Raw genomic sequence first — 21,902 nt, 5'->3', positions numbered from 1 at the left:
GGGAGGAAGGTAGTGGCCCCTTTAAGGGTCTCCCCCCTCAGGAACTGGGAGCAGGTGGCCAAGAAGGGTGTAAGGTATAACCCTGAGCTGATGACACTCAGGTAGGCCATTGACCCATGCACACCTAGTCACAGTTTGTGATGTACAAGACAATTGCCTGAGCCCACTCTCATGCCTGATTAGCAGCTTCCAGCCCTGGGATTAGTGTAGGATTTAATTTTTTATGGTCTACTGTGGGCATGGTGGTAGTTGCCTTATTTAGGACTGGGAAAGAATTCTCCCTCACCACCATATTAGGCAGGATGCTGTGGGGTGAGTTTTTGCCGTTCCCACAGCAGCTCAGAGATCTGGTAAATTAGGTCAGAGGAGAGATGTCACAATTTAGCAGGTATCCTGTGCTGGTACTTATTCCATAGGGATCCAGTTCCCTGAAAAACTGGATTTAGAAGTGACTTAGGGGAAGGTATCCCTAAAGAAGCTGGGGAGCAGAATTGGGTCTCCTAACATCTGATACAGCAGAGAGGCATTGTCCATTCCCTAGCTCCTTAACCTGCATAATTTGGGCTTAGTGGTACAGTCCCAGAAATGTGATGGGAACAGCTGTGGAGAGTGGTGGGGGTCATTGCAGACCTCCACTAGGTTGAAACAATTAAGGAAGGAACAATGACCCGCATGTACGAATTACTGTAGGTTAGTTCCAAGATGAGTTAAATAATATAGTAGTGGTCAAATTAAACCACATCCATTGTATATTGTTTATCTTTCTGCATGTCTGGGACAATAAGAAAACACGCCAGGAAGCTGACTTTCTTATAGACTCACCTGGGTACAGTTGCTTTGTTGGGGCACTGAGTTGTGCATGTTTTGAAACTCTGTAGGCAACATCTGATCCTTTTGAATCCCTTCTGTTTGTGCAAAATCCTGCTGTTCTTAATATTCCTTCTGGTGACTTGTGAAATTCTAATGCTTTTAGCACATCAACTGGTTCAGCTGAAAAAGTAGCAAAAACAACAACAAAGAATCATTCATACTGCAACGTTTCAAAAAGGAAATGAATTTCATTGCTAAATTATATATGCAGGTGTCTAATCATCAGAGTGGCTACATCATATTTTGGTTTTTTGCAGGCTACTCTTACAGTAGAATATTATTTTAACAGGGTCATTTTCTCATCAGATATCTAGGAGCTCATCATACCCATTGTAAGTTAGTTAAAATCAGATTTTTTTTCACAGGTCACTTTCTAATTGAGATTTACTATTTCATAAATAATCTGGAGATTAGTGCTTACAACACAGATTCCTTTAACACATGAATTCTGATAAGTGGAAATGACTTAACGAGCATTTCATATATTGTACCAACACTTAGCTCTGAAACATAATCTTCTTTGACCCCTAATACAAATATACATTCTGACCACACGGGACTGAGGGTACAGCACTCTTCTCCAGAGGTTGGTAGGAAAGGGGCTAATTGTCTCCCCATCTAGCTAAAAGAAGCATCAGAGGAATTTTACAGAGTTGGAGCAACTGTGGGGGATTAATTAATTTGCCCTCCACCCTGCTGAACGCATTAGAAGTGGGATGTGCTCTGGGGAGTTGGGGTGCAGTCTGGCCACAAGAGTCAAGGAGGAATGATTTCTAGAAAGAGGGCTGGGGAAAGTTAGCTGGTTGGGTCTCTCTTTTTTCTAGAATTTGACTGGACCGAACCACACTTCAGATCTTTATTTGGGATTTTCACTGTAGGGAGCCCTGTTGTAATGGTTTGTCTCTTAAAGGAGCAGGATTATGTTCACTATTGAGTCTTACAATAATGAGCACAACAAAGATGTTTAATCCCCATACAGGCATGAAGAGTCATCTCTTGCTCAGAACAGCTTGCCGTGACACCTTGTATTCATTCTTATGAGATCAGTGCATTAATATACAGTAACTGTTGTTCAGGCACCAATGCTTAATTGATCTCTGAATACATCCAGATTTGATTTTAGGCATAACAGGATGATGGTGTAAACAGCCATGATATTGTAAAATGTGTGCAAGCCATACTGGGTAGCTCAGAAAAGGAGTAAATAGACAGAGCCTGTTGTTTCTAGGTCAATGGTTCACATTATTATTTATTATTATTTATATGGCAGTAGTGCCTAGGAGCCCCAGTCATGAACCAGGGCCCCATTGTGCTAGGCACTGTACAAACACAGAGAAAAAGAGGATCTCGGGCCCTGGCCCTGCCCCAGAGGTCTTACCGTCTAAATAATCTAAAACAATCCAATCAAGATTGCTGGTAGCCTGTGGCTGCTGGCTGGTGTGAAGTAATTTTAAATTCTCACTCCAGGTCCTGGTAAACAAGTGTCCATATAACAAAAACACTCACAATTTGAACTCTTTGGCATCCTTGGTTACTGTTGCAGGGATGCCAAGGATTGAATGGCATAGAGACAGAACTACTTTCCCCTCAAAAGAGGCCCCAGAAAACAAATGTGGGAGTTGGGTGAGGCAGCTTACATCACATTGCCCATGCTGTATGGCTTCAGGGGAGAAATAGGGATGTCAAGCTGGCACTCTTTATTTTATAGAGAAAAAGATCATTTTAACTGATTGTTTTCCCTTTGGGCCCAATCCTGAAGTCTCTAAGCAGGCAAAATTCTAACCACTTTCTATAAAGGCAATCTTTTAAAACTAAATTAAATCACTTCCACTGTTAAGGCTGAGCAAATTCTCAGCACAAATGTATTTGGTGAATGTATCACTTCTTTCTCCTGTTCATGAACTGTAAACAGGCAGTAATAATGCATGTATTCTCTACTGACTATTCATTTAATGAGTCCACAAATATCAAGTGTAGGCCTGAAATTCAGTGCTTGTGAATATTCATGTATTTTAATGAATGTTCACCAACAGCAAACAGAAAGGTTGAAAACACAGTAAAACTGAAATTCTAGTTAGAATCACGGAAATGTTTGTGAATATTTTTCCTCACTGTTTGCTCAGCTGTAGCCAGTATTGTCTTCAGTACTGATTTTGCTTCAGCTCAGCATTTCATAAATCATTCTATCAGTAACACATGTGAGTGCACTTATAACTAAAATAGTTCATTCTACTCAGCTCATTGCACTGCCAGCATGAAGACAGATAATCAAAAGCAGTCAAGTGTGTGGTTAAATCTCACTCTGTAAAAGTCCAACTCTGGACTTTCTAAAGTAAAAACGTTCCAAGGTTTCCGTAATGAGATGACAAAGTATATGGCTCCTTCCATCTGGTGATACATTTTCAGAAAAAAATACCAATGAGCTTCTGCTACACTTATTTTAAATAATTCTACCTCTGATATTTTCCTCCCCCACCAAGATTACATTATTATCAAAAATAAACACAATACTGAATGTTTATCACAAGTTAATACATCCTGAAAGAATCCCTAAATGTACACCTGCTACAAATAAAAGATATCTATTCTACATTTTCCTAAAACTAAATTTAAACATTCTGAAAAGCTACGTTTCAACATTAAATAATCAAAATCACTGCACAAAATCTAAAAATATGAGCTTTAACTTTGTAAACCTTGGTTTATGCCTTATAAAAGCATTCCTATTAATTTCAATGAATATGATATATGTTCACTGAACTGTCTCATTACTCGTGGGAGACATGCCAATGCACCTCTACAACCGTAAAAGGGTTGGCCAAACTGTTTCTCCAATAACTTATTGGTGTTTTTTGCAATGTACATAATGATTAGAGCTGGTAAAAATACTGCAGAATCAGTAAATATGAATATTCATTCAAATTCCAAATGGCTGCTTAGTTTAACTAGTTTTGTGCCCCTTTTGCTGTTTGCAGACATTTCTAGAGACTTCTTCCTCATTACTGTTTGGGTAACGGCTGTTTATGGAATATCTGAATTGGAATGTCAGCAAGACAAAAAAAAGATCATTCATCGTTTGTTGTTCTGCTGTTTTAAAAAGTGTCTGTCAGGGATCAGAGGGATATCAGGTGATATAGGTGATTGCTCACGCATCACAAACAGCAGATCGTCAAAACGGAATACTTTCCAAATAGCCCAGAAGATAAAATTTATTTCCACAAACTGTTAGTCAAATAATTTGGATAGCAAACCTAGCAAGCTTGTTCACAACAATTTTCAAATAGGGAAACTTACTGAAAACAGATAATTTGGCCATCTCCAATAACAATATAGTTGTTTTGCTAAATAAGAGTAGACCATGAGTAACAAATTAACCTTATCTGTTTTATGACATATTGTGAGATGACCACCACTTTGCCTGGCATAACAGAAAATACAAAACCACCTGATTATTAAACTTTAAAAGAAATGGTGATCCAAAATGAGAAAAGGAAGTTCCCTGGTAAACCTACAAAGAAATATATAAAATGCAGTGCCTCATTCATCTGGGCCTAGGTATCTGCAAGAGGAAATCTCTTTATAAAGAATTTTGGGACCCTGTGCACCATGGGAATTGCTGAGGGGTGTAGCGGTATCTTCCTTAAACTAGTCACAGTTTGTGATGTACAAGACAATTGCCGCCCTGGACAAAACTTCAGTGTACTGCCCCCACTTCTCACTCTCTAGAACAGAGGTATTCAACCTGCAGGGAAATATCCCTTGCCCGGGGGGCGGAGGGCGGGGCGGAGTGTGGCAGGAACGGACATCAGATTTTCTGGGTGGGGGAGAGGATGGTGTGGCAAGTCTTCTGATAGTTCAGAGGTTATGGTAAACATCTGTGGGCCCAGAGCCATACTCCAGCACCACTCACTCAGGTTTGGCTCTGACACTTCTGTCATGATGGAGGAGTGGCCTGGCCAAATTTGAATGAATGAAGTTTTAACCTGGCACACAGGGTCACAGTGCCACAGTCCTGCTTAGATTTGGCCTGGCCACCCCTCCATCATGATAGAGGGATGGCGGGGCCAAATCCAAGTGAGTAGCATTACTACCTGGTTCACAGGGGTGCAGTGCCACTCAGTTTATTGATTTGGGTTTTTCCCAGTGGTTGGGAGCCTCCCTGAGGTGGGGCCCTATATAAGTGCCCCAGGTGCACATTGGTTAATCTGGACCTGGTTGATATCATTCAACACTTGCCCATATGAGGAAGCCTGAGATACTAAGGACCCTCGAAGTTTGTACGTTGTTCAGTTTTGACTGATCTTAATTGTGCAGGATATTCTATTGCATCAGTAGATATCTGCCTGTGAGAGACCCTCTCACAAAAGCTTCCTTAAAGGGACTCTTACTCAGCCTGACTCTAGGTGGTACTCTTCTGGTACAATTTCTCCATCTGGCATTGAAATGAGACAAGGTTTTCACTAGGCAATGGAGTGTATTTGAAATTTACCCCTGTCTGTTTACTTCTCCTAGGAGAAAAAAGCTAAAGAAAAATGCAATAAATATTATGTCATATCACACTATTGCATCCAGGTAGTATATGGCTTCTGATTTGGTGTCTGGGGATGGGAATGTAAGGAAATACCAAACTATTAAAATTGCATGCACAGATCTCTGTTCAGATGCACAAAATGGGTGCATGGCCCTCTTTGCAAAAACTATAATTCATCAGGAAAAATTCAAATACCACATCTGAAAATTTGGTTCTATGGTTGCTGTGGTAAACTGGAAAATAAGTACAAACCTGTACAAGTCCCTGACCTTGCAAATGGATCTGCTCACACATGCCTTACAGCCACAAGAAGTCCCAATGGCTCGAATCGGACCCTATATGGACTAAGCAATCACATGCAGAAAGATCTGAACCCAAGGATGTCCTATTAGAACACAGCTTTAGATCCTAAGAGGCCCCCTGAGGCTCAGATCACAATTGTGCTGGTTACCAGGCAATGGAGAACCTAGCCAAAGATATTCTGCTTCCCACGAAATATCATAGTGCAGAGTTCTGCAGCACCTCTGTACCGTTGACGGGGGTAGGATTTGGCACAAAGGGACTTGTTCTCTCCAGATGTGTAACTTCCATGGATGTTAATGGATGTTATGCAGGAATAATGAGAGAAGAGTTTCATATTGTTGGATTTGCTGAGAGGACATGGAGGACTGTATTGTTTAAATTCTTTGTCAGTGTATTGATTGTCAAAAACAATCATTTTACAGTTTCCTTAAAAACAATCTCAACGTGTGAGCGAGGTTCATGTGTTTCCATCTACCTTCCATCCATCAGCTTTTTTCGGTTTGTTTGGAAGTGTTGACTAGTAAGCTGGAGACTAGTGCCCAATATCCTAATACAGAGAGGCCGAAGCACAAGACAACCTTAATGACACAGTGTCTTTAGAGCAAAAACACCTCTCTATTTGAGACATTTAAATTTACAGGGGCAAATTCTGCTCTCAGTTACCAGAGTAAGTCTGAAATAACTCCATGCATTTAGGGAAGGTATTTAGATTTACAGTTGTATAACTGAGAGCAGGATTTGGTCCACAGTATTTCATATTGAATGTAGCATTTAGGGCACACTTTGTAATCTTCCACTGCTTTTTAGGCTTGTTGCACACTGGACTAAACAAAAAACATGGAGTAAAATAAACCAGAATGGTACAAATATAAAAATATTAACAGCTTTGAGGAGCAACTGAATGTGCAGAGCCGTGTTCTGAGTAGGAATAAAAGATCAACTTCTCTGTTGGCATAATTCCATTGAAGAATTTTTTTTGGGGGGGAGGAGGTTACACAAACGTAAACCAGTAACAACGAGAAGTCAGTGGAGTTACACAAGTGTAAAACTGGTGTGAGATCAGAATCAGGCCCAGAGACTTTAAATATTGAGGAAGATTTCACCATTTGTATTCAAGATGGCTGCTGAACTGGCATCTGGATTACTGCTGGAGACGCTCTTGATCAAGAGTGACTGCCCTGCACCTTTAAGCAGGAGGGTGTTTGGCTGGATGACCAAAAGAAAGGAACAGTGCTTTATGGCTTGGAGGGGGGAGAAAGATGAAAACTTCTGCAAAAGGGATAGCGTGGTTGCTGACTCATCCCCTAGGAATGGAAGTGTTTAAAAGATGCAATCCTGGGCCTGGAGCCTACCTTTTACAAAGAGCAACCTTGGGTGGTCAGTCACCATTAATGTGCTGTCATTCCATTCCAGATGTGGGCAGACCACCCATGGACAAGGTGGTGTGGATTGGTGGGCACAGGATTGTTTTTCTTATGTGAATAGGCAGACGTCCTAGTGGCCTTAAAGGTTGGCAGCTGGAGTCCAGGATGGGACAAGACTGTGTTGACATGGAAGGAGAAGCATGTTATTGGACCAGCTCATGCCACTGCTGTGCGCAGAGGGCCCGTCAGCAATCACTGGCATGATGTGGCACACGTTAGAGAACACTATTTGGGAATGTGTAAAGGAGTTCAATTACTGCCCAGAACAAGAAGGGACTTGATGCAGATCCATGTTGTCAGGCATGCATTCACACATGGTCTGGCTGAGAGCCATGGAGTGCCACCTGGGTGAACAAGGTTCGGCAGATTCTAACAGGATGGCCAAATCCCTTGGGGTCTTAAGAGGCTCAGCAATTTGGTCACTCTGGGTTACCAAATTATTCAAGGAGTATGGGGTTCCCCCATAAAGCCTTGGAGCCCATTTGTTTTGGCCAATTTAGAAGGAGGGGCAGTAAAAGATGTCTGGGAACTCGACTGGGTTGGGGGGGGGAGGCAGCCAAGCTAATTGCTGGTGCCTCCTTGTGGCGGATGTCCAGTGCAGGTACTCCGTTGGAAAGGTATACAGTGACCGGATAAATGGCTTGGAAAAGGACTTAAAAAGAGGTGTTCATTAAAGGAATGAATGGGAGGTGGTTGGGGACTCCTATGATTGGTACAGCAGGGAGTCAACCCCCCTCATTCTTATAGCCCACCTTATCCCTTCTGTGAGGGGGGGATGGTAAGGTCCCAGCAATGGATTTGCTGAAGGGACCTGGATGGAAAAGAGGGGGAGCTGGCAGAAGCCCCCTGGATATGGTAAGGTCCTGGCAATAAAATTGCTGGAAGGACTTGGATGAAAAAAAGAGGAGGGGCTAGTAAAAGCCCCTGGGTAATTACGGAAAACATGGAGTTACCTGCACTGTACACTTTTATCTGCCTGGTAGTCCCAGACATCTAATAATAAAGTTGCAGCCTGATTAAACCCATGTCAAATGTCTCCTGTCCTTCTTTCGGTATAGCCAGACAAGCACACAACCCTCTGAATTTAAAGCAGAGTGATCTTATTAAAACGTCATTAACACTGCAGCACATTTAGGACAAAGAGAAATTTAAAGGATGTAATAAAACATATATGGAACAGAACTTTTATTTTATATTAAATACAATTGGCCCTTGAATTTAGTGGATGTTAATTCACAGCCAGTGACTTGGCTATTGTATCATGCTGTCACTTTTTCAGCTATCACAGAAATTGTTTTCTATGATATATTTTCAATTCCTGGAAAAATTACATTATGTTTCTATTTATATTTTGGGCCAGAGTCACCAGTACCATCTGACTTTTCTGCACCACTCTGGTGAGACAAATAAGACATAAACTCAAATTAACCGGCCACTTAAAGTTGGTTTCCAGCAATTATACATTGCCAGAGCAGCACAAAGTATCCGGAGTATGCAGGTGAATCTAGCCCTTTTGTGGGGAAAGAGATAGGAAGGGGTGGTTCCATTTTTGGGTCACCACTTCCAGCACTAGACTTCCCACAGATACAATGATTTTTAAAAAATGCATAGTGCCCTACTACTTCTTATGGATTAATAACCAGTATAATTTCATTTAAAAAATAAAGGGCATTTATACTTTGAAAAGTGACTTTGTAAAAATGACACTAGGATTCCATCTCTGGAGCAGACTCTGATCCCCTTACTCACAATGAACAATATCTTGCCCTCCATTGACTTCTACACAACATGTGTATGGGGTTAAGAATCTGGCCTCCTTTGGAGCCAGATTCTGATATCTCTACTTATGCTGCATAGCACCTTACTCTGTAAGCAGTACCATTGATTTCAGTGGGACTATTCTATGAGTTATGTACTCCTCATTGTTGGTAATGGCAGCAGACCATGGGTCTTCATATTTAGTATTTTATAGTGCCATAAATATACACAGCACTTTACTCACAAATAAGAGAGAAACTTATTTTTCCTCACCTCTTTCTGTCCCAATATGTGGCCTACAGTCTGTGTTAACTTGTGTGGCTTTCCCCTCCACACTGAGGAAACTCCACATGTAGGAGATTCCAGGGCAGGGGCAGTACAGGAATCATGCTGTCAAAGGGGTGTCAGAGTGCTGGGGAAGCCATGCAGCAATACAGAAGCTCAGTTTCTCCACCCAGATGGCTTGTGCCTCTAGCTGATCCTCCAAGGGATCTGGAGCTTCACATTCATAGACTGGAAAGGGAGGAGGAAACCCACACACCCACACCCTGTCTGACAGGAGACTCTGAGGCATACTCAGCTAGTTTAAACCGGTGGAGCTCCCCTTTGTGGGAATGCTCCCTGTAGGTGAACATAGAGCACTAAGTTAGACAAAAAACAACCAAAAAGGGGAGTGGTTGTAACAAAGTCATAAGAATTTACACTGTTGAAGTTTGGTGTGCTTTATGGAATTTCTGGATTTTTTTCAAGTTCAAGGCAAGAGGAGATGGCTATTACCTTTGAGTGGTGCTATATTAAATCGTCTCAGTTTACAAGAATGTTATCTCTAACTGTGATTTCTGCAAATTTAATCTGGGATCAGAAAGTCGGACTGTCTAGTTCATGCATCAGCACCCACCATTAAGATTCTAAAATTATAAGAAAACCTAATTAACCCTCCCATGGTTGTGTCTTTTCTGAAGGAGTAAAGAGTAGCACAAATGTATTTTATTCTCTAACATATGCAGATATTACTTTGGATTTACAAAGGAAGCAGATATTTTGAGTTAAGAAAGTGATAGTATCTGACTATAACCATGCTTTAAGGCTAATTTTATTTTAGTAACTAGCAGCCAAGAACATCTCCGGATTTACAATGGTGGAGACTGGAACCTTCTTTCTAGTCACTGAATAACTGTAGCACAGGCAATAGCAATGCAAGTTTCCAAGGATGAAAGACGTTTTCGGTCTCTATGCCTATTCAGTATTGGGTCCCTCTGTCCGGGGCAAAAATGGTAAAACTAGTGCTAGATACGGTGGTGGTTTTGGGATAGTAGACTTCCAAAAGTTTCACAGAACCTATCCATCCTTGCCTACCAACCTGGGCTGTATTCAAAGTGGTAAGCTAGAGGTAAAAAGCTCCAGGTCCGATGAAGAGTAGCTTTTCCCATTAAACAATTACACATTTTTGAGTAATAGCTTCTGTGCCTTACATGAAAATTGGAAAACTATTTTAACAAGTTTAAAACAGTAATATTTGGGTCAAGGGTCTGTTGACTTTCAACCTAAAATGTATTTTTACTCCAAAACACAAGAAAAACCCTGACAGAGTCACATTCTTGGGTTCCACTATAATATTGAGAGAGATAAAATCATGTCAAAATAGCAACTGAATAAGATTTGCTTGACTCAAGCTATCAGTAATAACTAAAGTAAGTATAATGTGTCATCCTTAGTGGACCATGTACATATACATACAAATGGGATTGATCCTCAGCTGGCTAATGGAGCTGCACTGTTTTATACCAGTTGAGGTTCTGGCCCAATCATTCTGAGCAATTAATGTGTCTGTATCACATCCTTTACACCTAGGTAAATAAACCACTTATCACCTCAACCCCTGTTTTTTAATGTTCATATCAACTACCTACACAATATCTTGGACAGTAATTTTGTCTGCTTTTGTTGCAAAACAAGAGATTGATCCAAGGTCAGAGCCTTGCTACTCCTGTCTAGAGAAAGACAATACAGAATACCTGGGCACTTCACTGTTGGGAATTATGATTTTAGGGAGAGTAAATCTTCAATGTGCTGTGGTCTGATCCCTGCTCAAAAACACCTTTCTTGACTTTAACTGGCCTGTCAGTTACCAGCCAGTACCTAACCCCCCCCACCTTCCTGGAGATGACCATTGAGAAGCTGGTTATAAGCCAACTCCATCATCAATGGATATCCTCCAATAATCTGGATCTTAGTCAATTTTGTTTCAGACCTGGATTTGGACAGATAGTCTTCATGGTGAACAATGACCTCAAGGCAATGGACTGAGGTCAAATATCCACACTAATTCTATAACATCCATCAGTAGCCCTCAAGGCACTTGACTGAGGAAGTATTGCTCTCTTGTCTGAGGATCCTGTGGCAGGAACAAAATTCCTTTTCAGTGGCTTTGATCATTCCTTTAAGAGACATCCCAGAAGCCTGTGATGGGCAATTGTTCTTCTCACTTGTGAAGTCCCTCAATGTCGATTTTTTCGCCCTCATACATGGATCTTGCCACAGCCAAAGACCACTTAAAAGCTTCAGCTTGTGCAGAATTTGGTTATCCACCTTTTAGGTAGGGCAAACCAATTTCAGCACATTGTAATCTACCCCTTCGCTGCATTTTCAGATTCAATTAAAGGTGCTAGTGACTGAGCACTATAATGCTCTAGGATAGAGTTACGCTAAAGATTACCTCTTTCCTTATGCCATATCACCTCAGCTGTATATAGAAGGAAGGCATGCCTGACAATAAGATTATTGCAGTGGCAGGCCTCTGGATCAGGAATTAATTCCCATCAGAAATCTCACCAAGCCTGAACCTGACTATACTTAGTTTAAAAATGTAATTCTTTGCTCAAGAGTCTAATAAAATATAGTTGTTGAAATCATCTTAGCAATTAGTTTTTGGGCTGGTAAATCCTTAGCTGTTCTCTTCAGTTCTGGGAGAGAATTCAGACAATATACTCCCAATTTGGGGAAAGTGCTAGATCCCCATTACCTAAATTATGTATAAGGCTTCCACCTTTTAAATGGATGTAGTAATAAATGACAATAAACAGTTTTACCAGGATTCAATTACTTTACATAGATACTAAAAAAAAAAAGAAAAAAAAAAGGAGAGACAGGAAGCTGTACACTGAGTTGTCCAATATGTTTTGAACTATATTGGACAGATATTGATTTTCCTCCTGATTTTGCAGTTATTCAGCCTGTTCTCTAATTCTGTAAACATTTAGCTAACAGTTTAGTTTAATAACTTAAAATGAACCTGCAATAACAGGACAGACCCTAAGTAGCCAATAACTAGTTAATCAATGGGGGAGCATTTACTAACAGCTCTCGATTTCGATATGGATAGCTAGAGGTAAAGCATTTCCAATGGAAAGTCCTTGACTTTTGGATTCACATCCCTCTTTGGTTGAACAGACTCTGAGTCTGTTGGCATTTAGGGTACAGTTCAAAATGCATGTACTATTACAGGCATTTGCCATATAGGGGTGGTTGCTGGTTTTATAATGCAATGACCCTATTTATCTTTTTTTATGTTTGTATCGGAGTAGTTTTTAATGTTGTACATGCACCCAAGGACAATTGTGATGGGCACATTTCAGAAGCTGAAAACCAAACATAAACAGTAATTATTATTAATTCTTAGAAAGTTTCATCTACCCATCCCAAAGTGCTTTACTAAAGTGAATATTTATGATTTGCCCTATTTCACAGACCGGGAAAATGAGGCACCGAGAGGTTAATTTTCAAGATTTAGAAATGAAATCTAACCTATCTAGTTGGAGTGGGTGTGCAACAACTCTGAAAATCAGTTTATCCTTATCTAGATGCTCAAATATCAATTTAAGAGATTATCTTTAGGCACCCAGGTTTGAGATTTTGACTCATGACTGCTACTTAGAGGTGAGAAATGTAGTTCTTTTAATCACTACAGTTTTACCTTAATGCACTTTACCTTAAGAGTATTCAGATAAAAATGCCAAAGGCTGATGGCATTTCCAGGAGGGCTAGGATATTGTTGTAGATCACTTCAATATCTGGTTGTATAAGAAGAACAGATTATCCAGATGCATACAGGAATGCTTTAAATAATTACTTCAGTAACAGGTGGGCTCTTTCAAAAGCACTCAGAACTGGCCTAACTCTGCATCCGACGAAGTGGGTATTCACCCACGAAAGCTTATGCTCCAATACGTCTGTTAGTCTATAAGGTGCCACAGGACTGTTTGCCACTTGGCCTAACTCTGTTTCACAGAAGTCTGACGCTGAGAATTCTACCACTGACTTTGTCAGGAGCAGTTAGGCCAATGCAGAGCTCTCTTAATTCACTCAACATTGTTAAATTATAATTCAAAGAAAATGAAAGCACACAGTGAAGCTATTTGATGTATTTTAGATGACAATCAACAAGTAATTGTGTCTCTTCTCAGAGCCCAAAACTGTAAAACACATGTCGTAAAAATCCTACTCAAGTCTCACATTGAGGTCAATGTAAGGATTGCCTGTGTATAAACTGCAGGCTCAGACCCTTAATGATGTTAGCTCGAAGGTATCAGTAATTTAGCTGAAATATTTTTGCAGGAATTAAGGAGTACCCTTTTAGGTTTTCATTACTAACCAAAAACAGTCTAGACATGGAGTGTAACCTAAATTTTTGAGGTTGAGGTTTCATGAATACTTCACATATTTTGCCTAAACAGTGGCTTCTTCATTATTTAGAGTAAGACCTTCTTTTAGACTAAGTATATTAATTATTACATATGATAATCAGCATTCGTTAAAACAGAGCATGCATTACCTCAATCTGATTCTGAGATTGCTTCCACTATTTTTATACCAGAGCAATATCGGGTCAGATGTTCAGCTGGTATAAATACTTTTAACTCCATGGAAGTCTTATGCCAATTTGCAGTAATGAGGATCCAGCTCAATATTGATTCCACTGGAGCTACCGCTGGTTTACATCAGAGTATTGGTTGATGAAATCAGAATTTATTCTCACAGTGTCTAAGCATGATGAAGCCTCTTTTACTTGCTGAGCTAAAAAGTTCTTTAGTAGAACTACTAGCTCATGGAGACAGTACCTTCAGATGTGACATTCTGAGACCATCAAAACACAAATTAAATTCCTGGAATATCATTTTTCCATTACCACAATCTCATTGCCATGTCACTGGCTCTGCTGATCACCATTTTTTTAGGTTAGAGGGTAACCTAAGAGTGGTGATTAGCACAGCAAGAGACACTGTGTTCCCTCTTTTAGTAAGACAAGTGGCTAATAGTTAAATATAAAAAATAAGTGATTGGGACTTCTGAACTCAAATGTTTGCAGATACACAAAGGAGGTATTTCATTGAAACCTTTTTTAGCTTTCAAAAATATCCTGATTATAGACTACAGCCTTGAATGTGGTATATTTGTACATTTTTCAACTATATATATAGAGAGAAAATCTTTAGAAGAAAAGAACAGGCATGTAAGGATCAGAACTTCAGCTGGTGAAATTCGGAATAGCTCCATTGAATTCAATGTATCTACACCATTTGCACAAGTTGAGGATCTGCTTTAAAAAGTCCCACAGCTTGAGAACTTGATCCTACAACTACTGAAGTCAATGGCATAACTCTTTATGACTATAAGCCAAGCAAATCAGCCCCCCAGTTTTGCAGCCAACTGACATCAAAGGCTTTTGACCTTGAATAATAATCTTTTTCCAAAATTATAATTAACCATTTAGATTGCTAGAATATTTTTAGTATTTGTGTTGGGCCAAATCCTGCTCACCTTAAAGGTGGACATGTGGTGTGTAAGACTCAGAGTTTAATAATACTCTTCAATTGAACAAAATGACTAGCATTTGGGCCATATTATACAGTCACTATGAACTTAATTCAGTTGCTATTGACTTCAATGACAGCAAGATCAGTATCTGTACTTTTTATTGTGCATTTGTTTTTATTATGCATCCTTCATTTTAACCTGGTAGCAAACAATATGCACTTATAATACCACCTCTGCCAAACAAAATTCTATTTCGCATGCTGAATGCATTAACACTTTGACATATACAGAAATCCCAGGCCTAAAATTTACAAAGGTTTTTATGTCCCCTTTACATGTGATAATGTGCTGAAAGAACTCAAATACTGCCAGCTCCTGCTAGTATTTAAATAACGAGGTCAACAATTAATGTATTACATTTATAGTTTGCCAAGGTGGTATTTAAACCTTGGTATTCTAATTATAACTATTGACAAAATGCATCTGTGTTCATCTAATTTCAGTAAAAGCTAATTTTCCCATCTCTGCCATGTCCATTCAAAGGGCAAGTCTTTATTGCTTTGTGACACTCTACTTGCTTAACACAAGAGGTGTCTCCCAAGGTCCATTTAATCTATTTGCACCCATTATCAACAAATAGTCAGGACAACAATAAATTAATAAATGTTAAGAGAATTTCTTATGAAAAGAAGCAAAGAGCTCTCGTGAGAAAAGAAACAACTTCTTAATCTTGTTGGCACATGGAAACCCTACTGTTCCTCACTGTACAAAAAAAAAAAATAATCTGTAAGAGGCATAATTGCTCCAGAACATTTTAGGTGCAACTGAAGTTCAGCAATAATGCCATGGTTCTTTTGTTATGCTTTACCTTCATTGGAATTAAAGGTCCTATTGCTACAAATACTGCAGATGCCAAATTTACCAGGTTTTTTGTTGTTGTTGTTGTTTGTTGTTGTTTTTTACAAAGCCTTTTAACTTATCAGAAAACATCATATAGTCAAGAATAGGTTTTGTGTTAAGGAAGCTTTTTCTTTTTAGTGTAGAATATCAATTCAAACAATTGCCTCTGGATTAATATAGATATAGCATTTTAGATATGTATCATTTGTGTGTGCTATGTTTGTGTGTTTATATATATTGGACTTGATAATATATTTTAAACAAGACAAAAAATAAAGCTAGGAAATATGAAGGGGTTTTTTGTCTTGTTTTTGTACTGCAAAGCTGGTAAAAAGACATAGCCTGAATTGTCCTTTCAGGAGTCTGTCAAGTCTCCTTGTAAATTAAATATAAAGCACTAGAGTCTGCAGAATCTACAATACATACCAGTCATATTTCTTTGTCAGTTGCCTGTCTAAGACAAAGCTTTTAATTTAGAATTTGTGCAATATTTCTAAAAGAAAAAACAGACATATTCATGCAGGGTCAGACAGCACATTCTGAAGAAGATAGGACCATTTCACCTGCTGATCCCTGGGACTCAAACAAACTTTTCAGCTGGGCCCACCAGTAGTTATTCTCAATAATTCTTCGTATGGGTTGATCAACTTAACTCATTTTTTTTCAAGCTTGGAAATGTATTATCTCTTTAACCTTTGGAGGGTTGTGGTATTTTTAATAAAATGAATCTGGCTTTTACAAATATTTTACTATATTTTAAGTTAAAGGAGACATGAAAATTCTTCATTTTCACAATTGAGCATTAATGCACAGCATGCCAGTCAACAGCACAGGGGAGCTACATCACTAATAAGCTGATCTGACCAGACATTTACAAGTTACTATTTGAAATCAACACTTCTGTGTTGGTTAATAATAATTAGACGTTAAACAGTTTTATTTTGAGAAAGCTGAAAAGCTACATTTCCATTGAGACCCAATAAGCATTCAGAACTGAATTACATACTTTTAGGTGGGTATGGATATTAGAAAAAAGTTTCCTTTTCCATTGTAATGGGCCCAATTCTCCATTCCTTATACACCAAGAATTTCTGCTGGTTTCCAAGGAAGTTTGGGAAGCATTCTAATGGGATGACTAAAATAAAGCATCTACAATATATTCAGGCAAATACTCTGTCGTCCATTGATTTACTTAAACAGAAGTTCTCATATTTATTTTCTTTATATAGCTGACCAATCACATTTTCAATCCGAATTCTTAATATTGTCCTGCACGCTGATGAACAGGAAGGTTTCCATTTACCAGAAAAGCTTAAAAAAAAAGTTGATTTTCTTTCATTTCTTGCTCATGAAATTTAAATCAGCATTACAATAGTGCATTGACTCCAGGACCTTGCAAAAATTTATAGTGCTGAAGCCATGCCATTTTGACTAAATGAGTTTATTCATTCCAAATGCATTGCCAACACATTTGGTATTTAAAGGTGAGAGGGTTGGGGGTGGGGGGAATCAAAGAAAGTCTTTTAAAGTTGTATTTTGTTTACTTGTACCAGGTTATAAAGCAAAAATATTTTCTAACGGAGTTGCTGAGAAGTTAGTGGGCACTGAAGCAACAAAATATATTTCACTGTTTTCCCCATTCAGTTGCTTCTCATTTCTATGGCTTTCTATGCCTTAAGGTGGAGAACCTCAAGAGCCTAAACAGGAATTCTCCACCCTCGTTCATCCCAGGACAGACAACTATGATTTTTCTTTATGGAAAAAAAAAGCAAAGCAATATGTAAGAAAAAGTCAAGACTCTTAGGAATTTTGTTGAGGTCTTTCTAAATAGCAGGAAATGTGTCTTATTTAAAAAAGTAGTTACTATAAAGTTTAACACTTTATATGAATACATTGTGTAATTTGCTTTATAAACTGACAGTTTATGAAAAGCCCAATAAAATAAAAATCAGAGGTCTAATCTTAATGTAGTTACAAAGATATGATTTATACTGCATTCTGATGAAACACTGCAATATATTCACTTTATCACATAAGTTACAATGATGTGTCCAAAAGTTTTATTTATTTTCTTTCCTGCTTTCAAGTGTCAGTCACTGAACAGAGCATTTTTGTCTTAGATATTAGTGAATGTTATTTTCTTTTATCTTTGAAGTCTTTTAAAAGACAGTGGAGCACATAAAAGACTATTCAGAAATAACTTAATAATACTTCATATGGGAAATTAATCCAGATCTAGCTGCCACTAAAGTCAATGGAAAGACTCTTACTGACTTCAGTGACAGTTGGACTGAGCCTTAACCACACAGCTACCAGCAGTTTGTAAGCAAATGGCATACCCTGTTTCTGAACATTTAAACTACTGTGTTACTTGTCAGGCAGTTTTCAGGAAAACTCACAAACTGTGGAAAACTTAAGATGCTCCCTGTCATTTTACATTTCTGATATTTCCTTGCTTCATTAGAACAGAGAAAGAACTTTAAAAGTAATTCTTCACGCAGGTATTATTTTAGTAAATGTATCAATCTAACAAATCTTTGCTCCTGTTATTATTAAAATTATTTCAGTAAATACCAAGGAGCTTGCGCTGAATTTTTATCGGTGCTGCTTGGGTTCAGATTTTCATTTAAACTCTAGATTCAACCCCAGAACTCATAATAAATACTGTTATGAAGTGAAGGCTGCAAAGAACCATCTCCAGCTCATATTCAACTGGCATATTAGGTTTAAAACACAATCTACCCAGTCTTTGTCTTCAGTATCCCTCATTCAATAACTTCAGTTTCAATATAGTAATGAGTACCCAAACCCCTGCAGCTAGATGGGGGGCAAAGGGGGAGGGTAACTTATCCTTGGTGTAACTCCACTGGAGTCATTGGAATTGCAGCAAGGATGGATTTGGCCCCCTCCTCCCTAAACTGTAAATGAGACCAGCAGAGGGCAGAATTACTGATTGATCTGCCACAATTCAAGTGGTGACCAGGTACAAAATGCTGAATGGAAACTTTGATTATTCACCTTTCTGTGCTCCCCACCATAACTACTGTTGACTCAGAAAGGGGAAAACGACACCACTGTTCTCTTCAAAAACGGGCAAATCTCGTCACAGAGAATGATATAAACAAAACCAGGACTGTGTTCTGGGAGCATCAGCCCCCTGAGGCTGTGAGGCCCCCTAACAGCTAGGTTGCCACAAGAAGAGCTTAACCCCTACAGCAGATGGCAGTGGGAAGAAGCGGCATTTCCACTCAGCTAGGAGTTCAAAGTCACTGGAGAATGCACAGCCAGGTTATATGTGTAGTTCCACATATATGCAAGCAGATCTTTTAAGGTGATAAGATCGGACTGTTCCGCTGGTTTCCAACGGAGGTCCCCAAACAGGACGCTTCTGGACCGGTTGTTGCTCCTCCTAACACTACCAGGCATCTCTGCAGGAGCGCAGCTCTTGGAGTTGAGCACTCGGGGTTATGCACTGCGCGCCCCTCCCCCTCCCACCCACCCCTAGACGTGTGAGCTCAGGGCCCTCCCTACCTTCTGAGCTCCCCCTCCCGAGGGCGAGGATTGCGGCTTCTCGCTCGTCTGCAAGCTCCCAGGAATTGCACCCTGCTAACCATGTCCACAGACACCTAACGGACCACTCAGTCTTCCCCAAGGATGCGGGGAAGGAATGGGTGGAGGGGAGGGGGAGCCGCTACTCGGTGCAAGGCTGAGGTGCTGAGCCTAGCTCCTGGCACTGACCTCCCTGCTGTGCCACGTAAGATCCCTTAGCTCCCAAACCGATCGCCCGGTCAGTTGCGGCTCTCCAAGTGGGAGCTGCACACCCCACCTGGCAGGGCGCGCAGGGCCATGAACTTGGAAGAGAGTTGCCGGGCTAGCAACGGGCCCATTTAAAAGAGATGTTCTCTTCCCCGCGTTTTGGAAAACTTTTGCCGATTAAAAATCTTTGCAACGAAAAATAGAGAAAGAAAAACTAAGGAGTATTTGAAATCTTGAGATCCCGCCCGCCCCCGCATCTCCCCGCTCCTCGGAGGAGAGCGCAGAGACTTTTGTTACACTTTAGCCAAGACTTTGGGTGAACTTTATCGGGTTCCTGACTCGGTACGTTCAATCGCGCTGAAAATCACAGAAACATCTGTTGGTTTTAAAAATGGATTTCGTGGTGGAGGGAACACAGAGCTGTGTCCAAAACCGCCTTGCTTCGCCCCCTGCTCCCTTTCCGCAGTTACAAGAAAGAGGTCGATGTGGGGGTCTTTAAATCATCAGCACTTTAGAAAAGCGCCTGTAAAGCTGGTTCTGCAAGAGGCTCCCAGCTGGGCTTAATACCCTGAGCTAACCCCTCACCCCATTATTTTCGCCTCCCCAGGACGGGGATCTAATTTGACAGGTCTTCCTCTGAAACCTGGCGGCAGCATTGTCCTGCATTTTCCTCCCCAGCTGGGGAGGGGGGCTGGCTGGTAGCGCCCAGCTCCCGTCTCTTTCTTACCTCCTCTGACCTCTGCAGCCTGGAGAAGGAAAGTAAAAGCGATGAGTGTGGTTACAGTGGAGTCCCGGAGCCACCTTTTCGTTTTCCATCTTGTGGACCATCTCTGCATCTCCATGCTGGGCGTCCACAAGTGTGAACCGGACTCCGGGCGCCTTCAATTTATACCAGCTCCGTCCCTTCCACGGTATTCCCAGAGATGCTGCCTCTTATAGAGCCATCCGTGAACCACCAAAGGGGATTTCTTTTTGTCCCGCTCTTTGCTCCGTGCAGGCCCCCTCCGCCCCGTCCTCCCCCGGTGCCCTGCCTTCAGACTGCAGGGAGATGAGGGGCTTTAATCAAAACGCCAGGAGCGCGGCATCCCCCTAAAGGCTCCATCCCGTCAGAGGGCTGGGCGAGAGGCACTCGGCAGCCACCCCCGGGAGCCCAAACTGACAAGCCAGCGGCAGGTCAGAAGCCAATCGCACGCCTCCTCCGGCAGCCCACAGCCCGCCCTCCCTGGGCCCCGCAGGCTGGACCAGCCCCCCGAGCCGCCCAGCCAGGGCAGATCAATACTTGGGGAATGAAAGGAATGGCAGGAGCAGCCCGCAGGGAGCCTCCGTGCTCAGCAGCGCCCCGGCCAGACCGCTCCGCAGCGAGCTCCAGCCTGCTCGCTCCCCGTCCCGGGGGTCGTGCGGCAGGGGCTCAGCCCGGACCTGCCGGGATCCGCTCCCCGAGCCAAGTGGGGGCAGAGGAGGGGCGGGTGGGACGGGGCAGAGAGCGCGAGAAGCGGGCAATGGGGCAGAATGGGAGGCAGGGGGTGGAAGAACTGGGGGGGGGGGTCAGAGGATCACCGTGCCCTCCCTGGTTCCCACAGGTCTGCGCTGCTGAAGGTATAACCCAGCCCAGAGAACGATCGACGCCTAGATCGTCCCTGTCATCAAAAACCTGAAAGGCGCTGCCTGCTACTAGAGCTGGTGCAGGGACACGTTTCCCTGCTACCCACGAGCTGGACGCTTCCAGACAGGGTTTGGGTATTTAAAAGAACTCCGGTGTGGCCAGATTAAAGGAAGGGGGGAACCAACTACCGAAAGGTGAATCACCCCACCAGCAGAATGCAGAGCGGAGGCCTTGAAACCGGGGGAGCTGCTGGCCCAAAGTTTAGAAGTCCATCTATGACAAATTCCCTTTCCTCTGTCTGTGTGTATATGGGTATTCCACATTATCCCATATTGTCACTAGAGCATAGTCACTTTGCTCAGATTAGCCGGACCACTTAAGAATTCTATCTCACTGACTTTAAACGCTTTGCTTAATCTAGTCATATGTACATATGGGATTTGTAAAGTGTGTCTTTATTGGTATATTTATGCTTCAAAACAAGCTAATTTATCTTTTAAAATGAAATGAAATGAAATAAAATGAAAACTGTTTTAACAATCACATAATTTAATAATGGCTTCCAAGAAAATGATGTTTTACTAGGGAGAAAAAGCATGGCAAGTTTAAAGCAAAAAGGAATAAATTTCAGAACTTAATAGCATTTTACCCTTTTCTTTACTGTACTGTACATTTATCACAGAAAATGGCGATACTGACCTCCTTTGTAAAGCGCTTTGAGATCTACTAATGAAAAGCACGATGCAACAGTAGGTGCTACTGTATTTCACCATTTCATGCATTCATTTCAGTGAGGGTAGAATTATCTCCATTCTTTTACAGCTAGGGAAACTGAGGCACAGAGAGGTGAATTGACTGGCCCCAGGTCACTCAGGAGGCCAGTGTGAGAGCTAGGAATAGTACACAGGTCTTCTGAGTCCTAATTTAGTGATCTGTCTGCTGG

At 41.1% G+C, this 21,902-nt stretch overlaps 1 protein-coding gene across 2 annotated transcripts in view; it reads right to left on the bottom strand.

Moving 5' to 3' along the window:
- Nucleotides 1-20,366, bottom strand: part of COL11A1 (collagen type XI alpha 1 chain) — a 234,582-nt gene extending 214,216 nt beyond the window's left edge. Inside the window, exons 1-2 of one of the 2 annotated variants that reach the window (XM_074961235.1) lie at nucleotides 20,084-20,366; nucleotides 823-990 (exon numbers count right to left, since the gene is read on the bottom strand). In XM_074961235.1, the coding sequence (XP_074817336.1) occupies nucleotides 823-990; nucleotides 20,084-20,198 (283 nt within the window). In that variant the 5' untranslated portion in view covers nucleotides 20,199-20,366. The remainder of the gene's footprint in view (nucleotides 1-822; nucleotides 991-20,083) is intronic. The other variant, XM_074961234.1, reaches the window with a different exon arrangement.
- Nucleotides 20,367-21,902: the final 1,536 nt, after the last annotated feature.

The sequence above is a fragment of the Natator depressus genome, chromosome 8 (genome assembly GCF_965152275.1).
Source record: "Natator depressus isolate rNatDep1 chromosome 8, rNatDep2.hap1, whole genome shotgun sequence".
In the NCBI taxonomy this organism is placed as follows: domain Eukaryota; kingdom Metazoa; phylum Chordata; order Testudines; family Cheloniidae; genus Natator; species Natator depressus.
The sequence above is the reverse complement of the archived record's forward strand: the minus strand, read 5'-3'. Positions and strand labels throughout refer to the sequence as shown.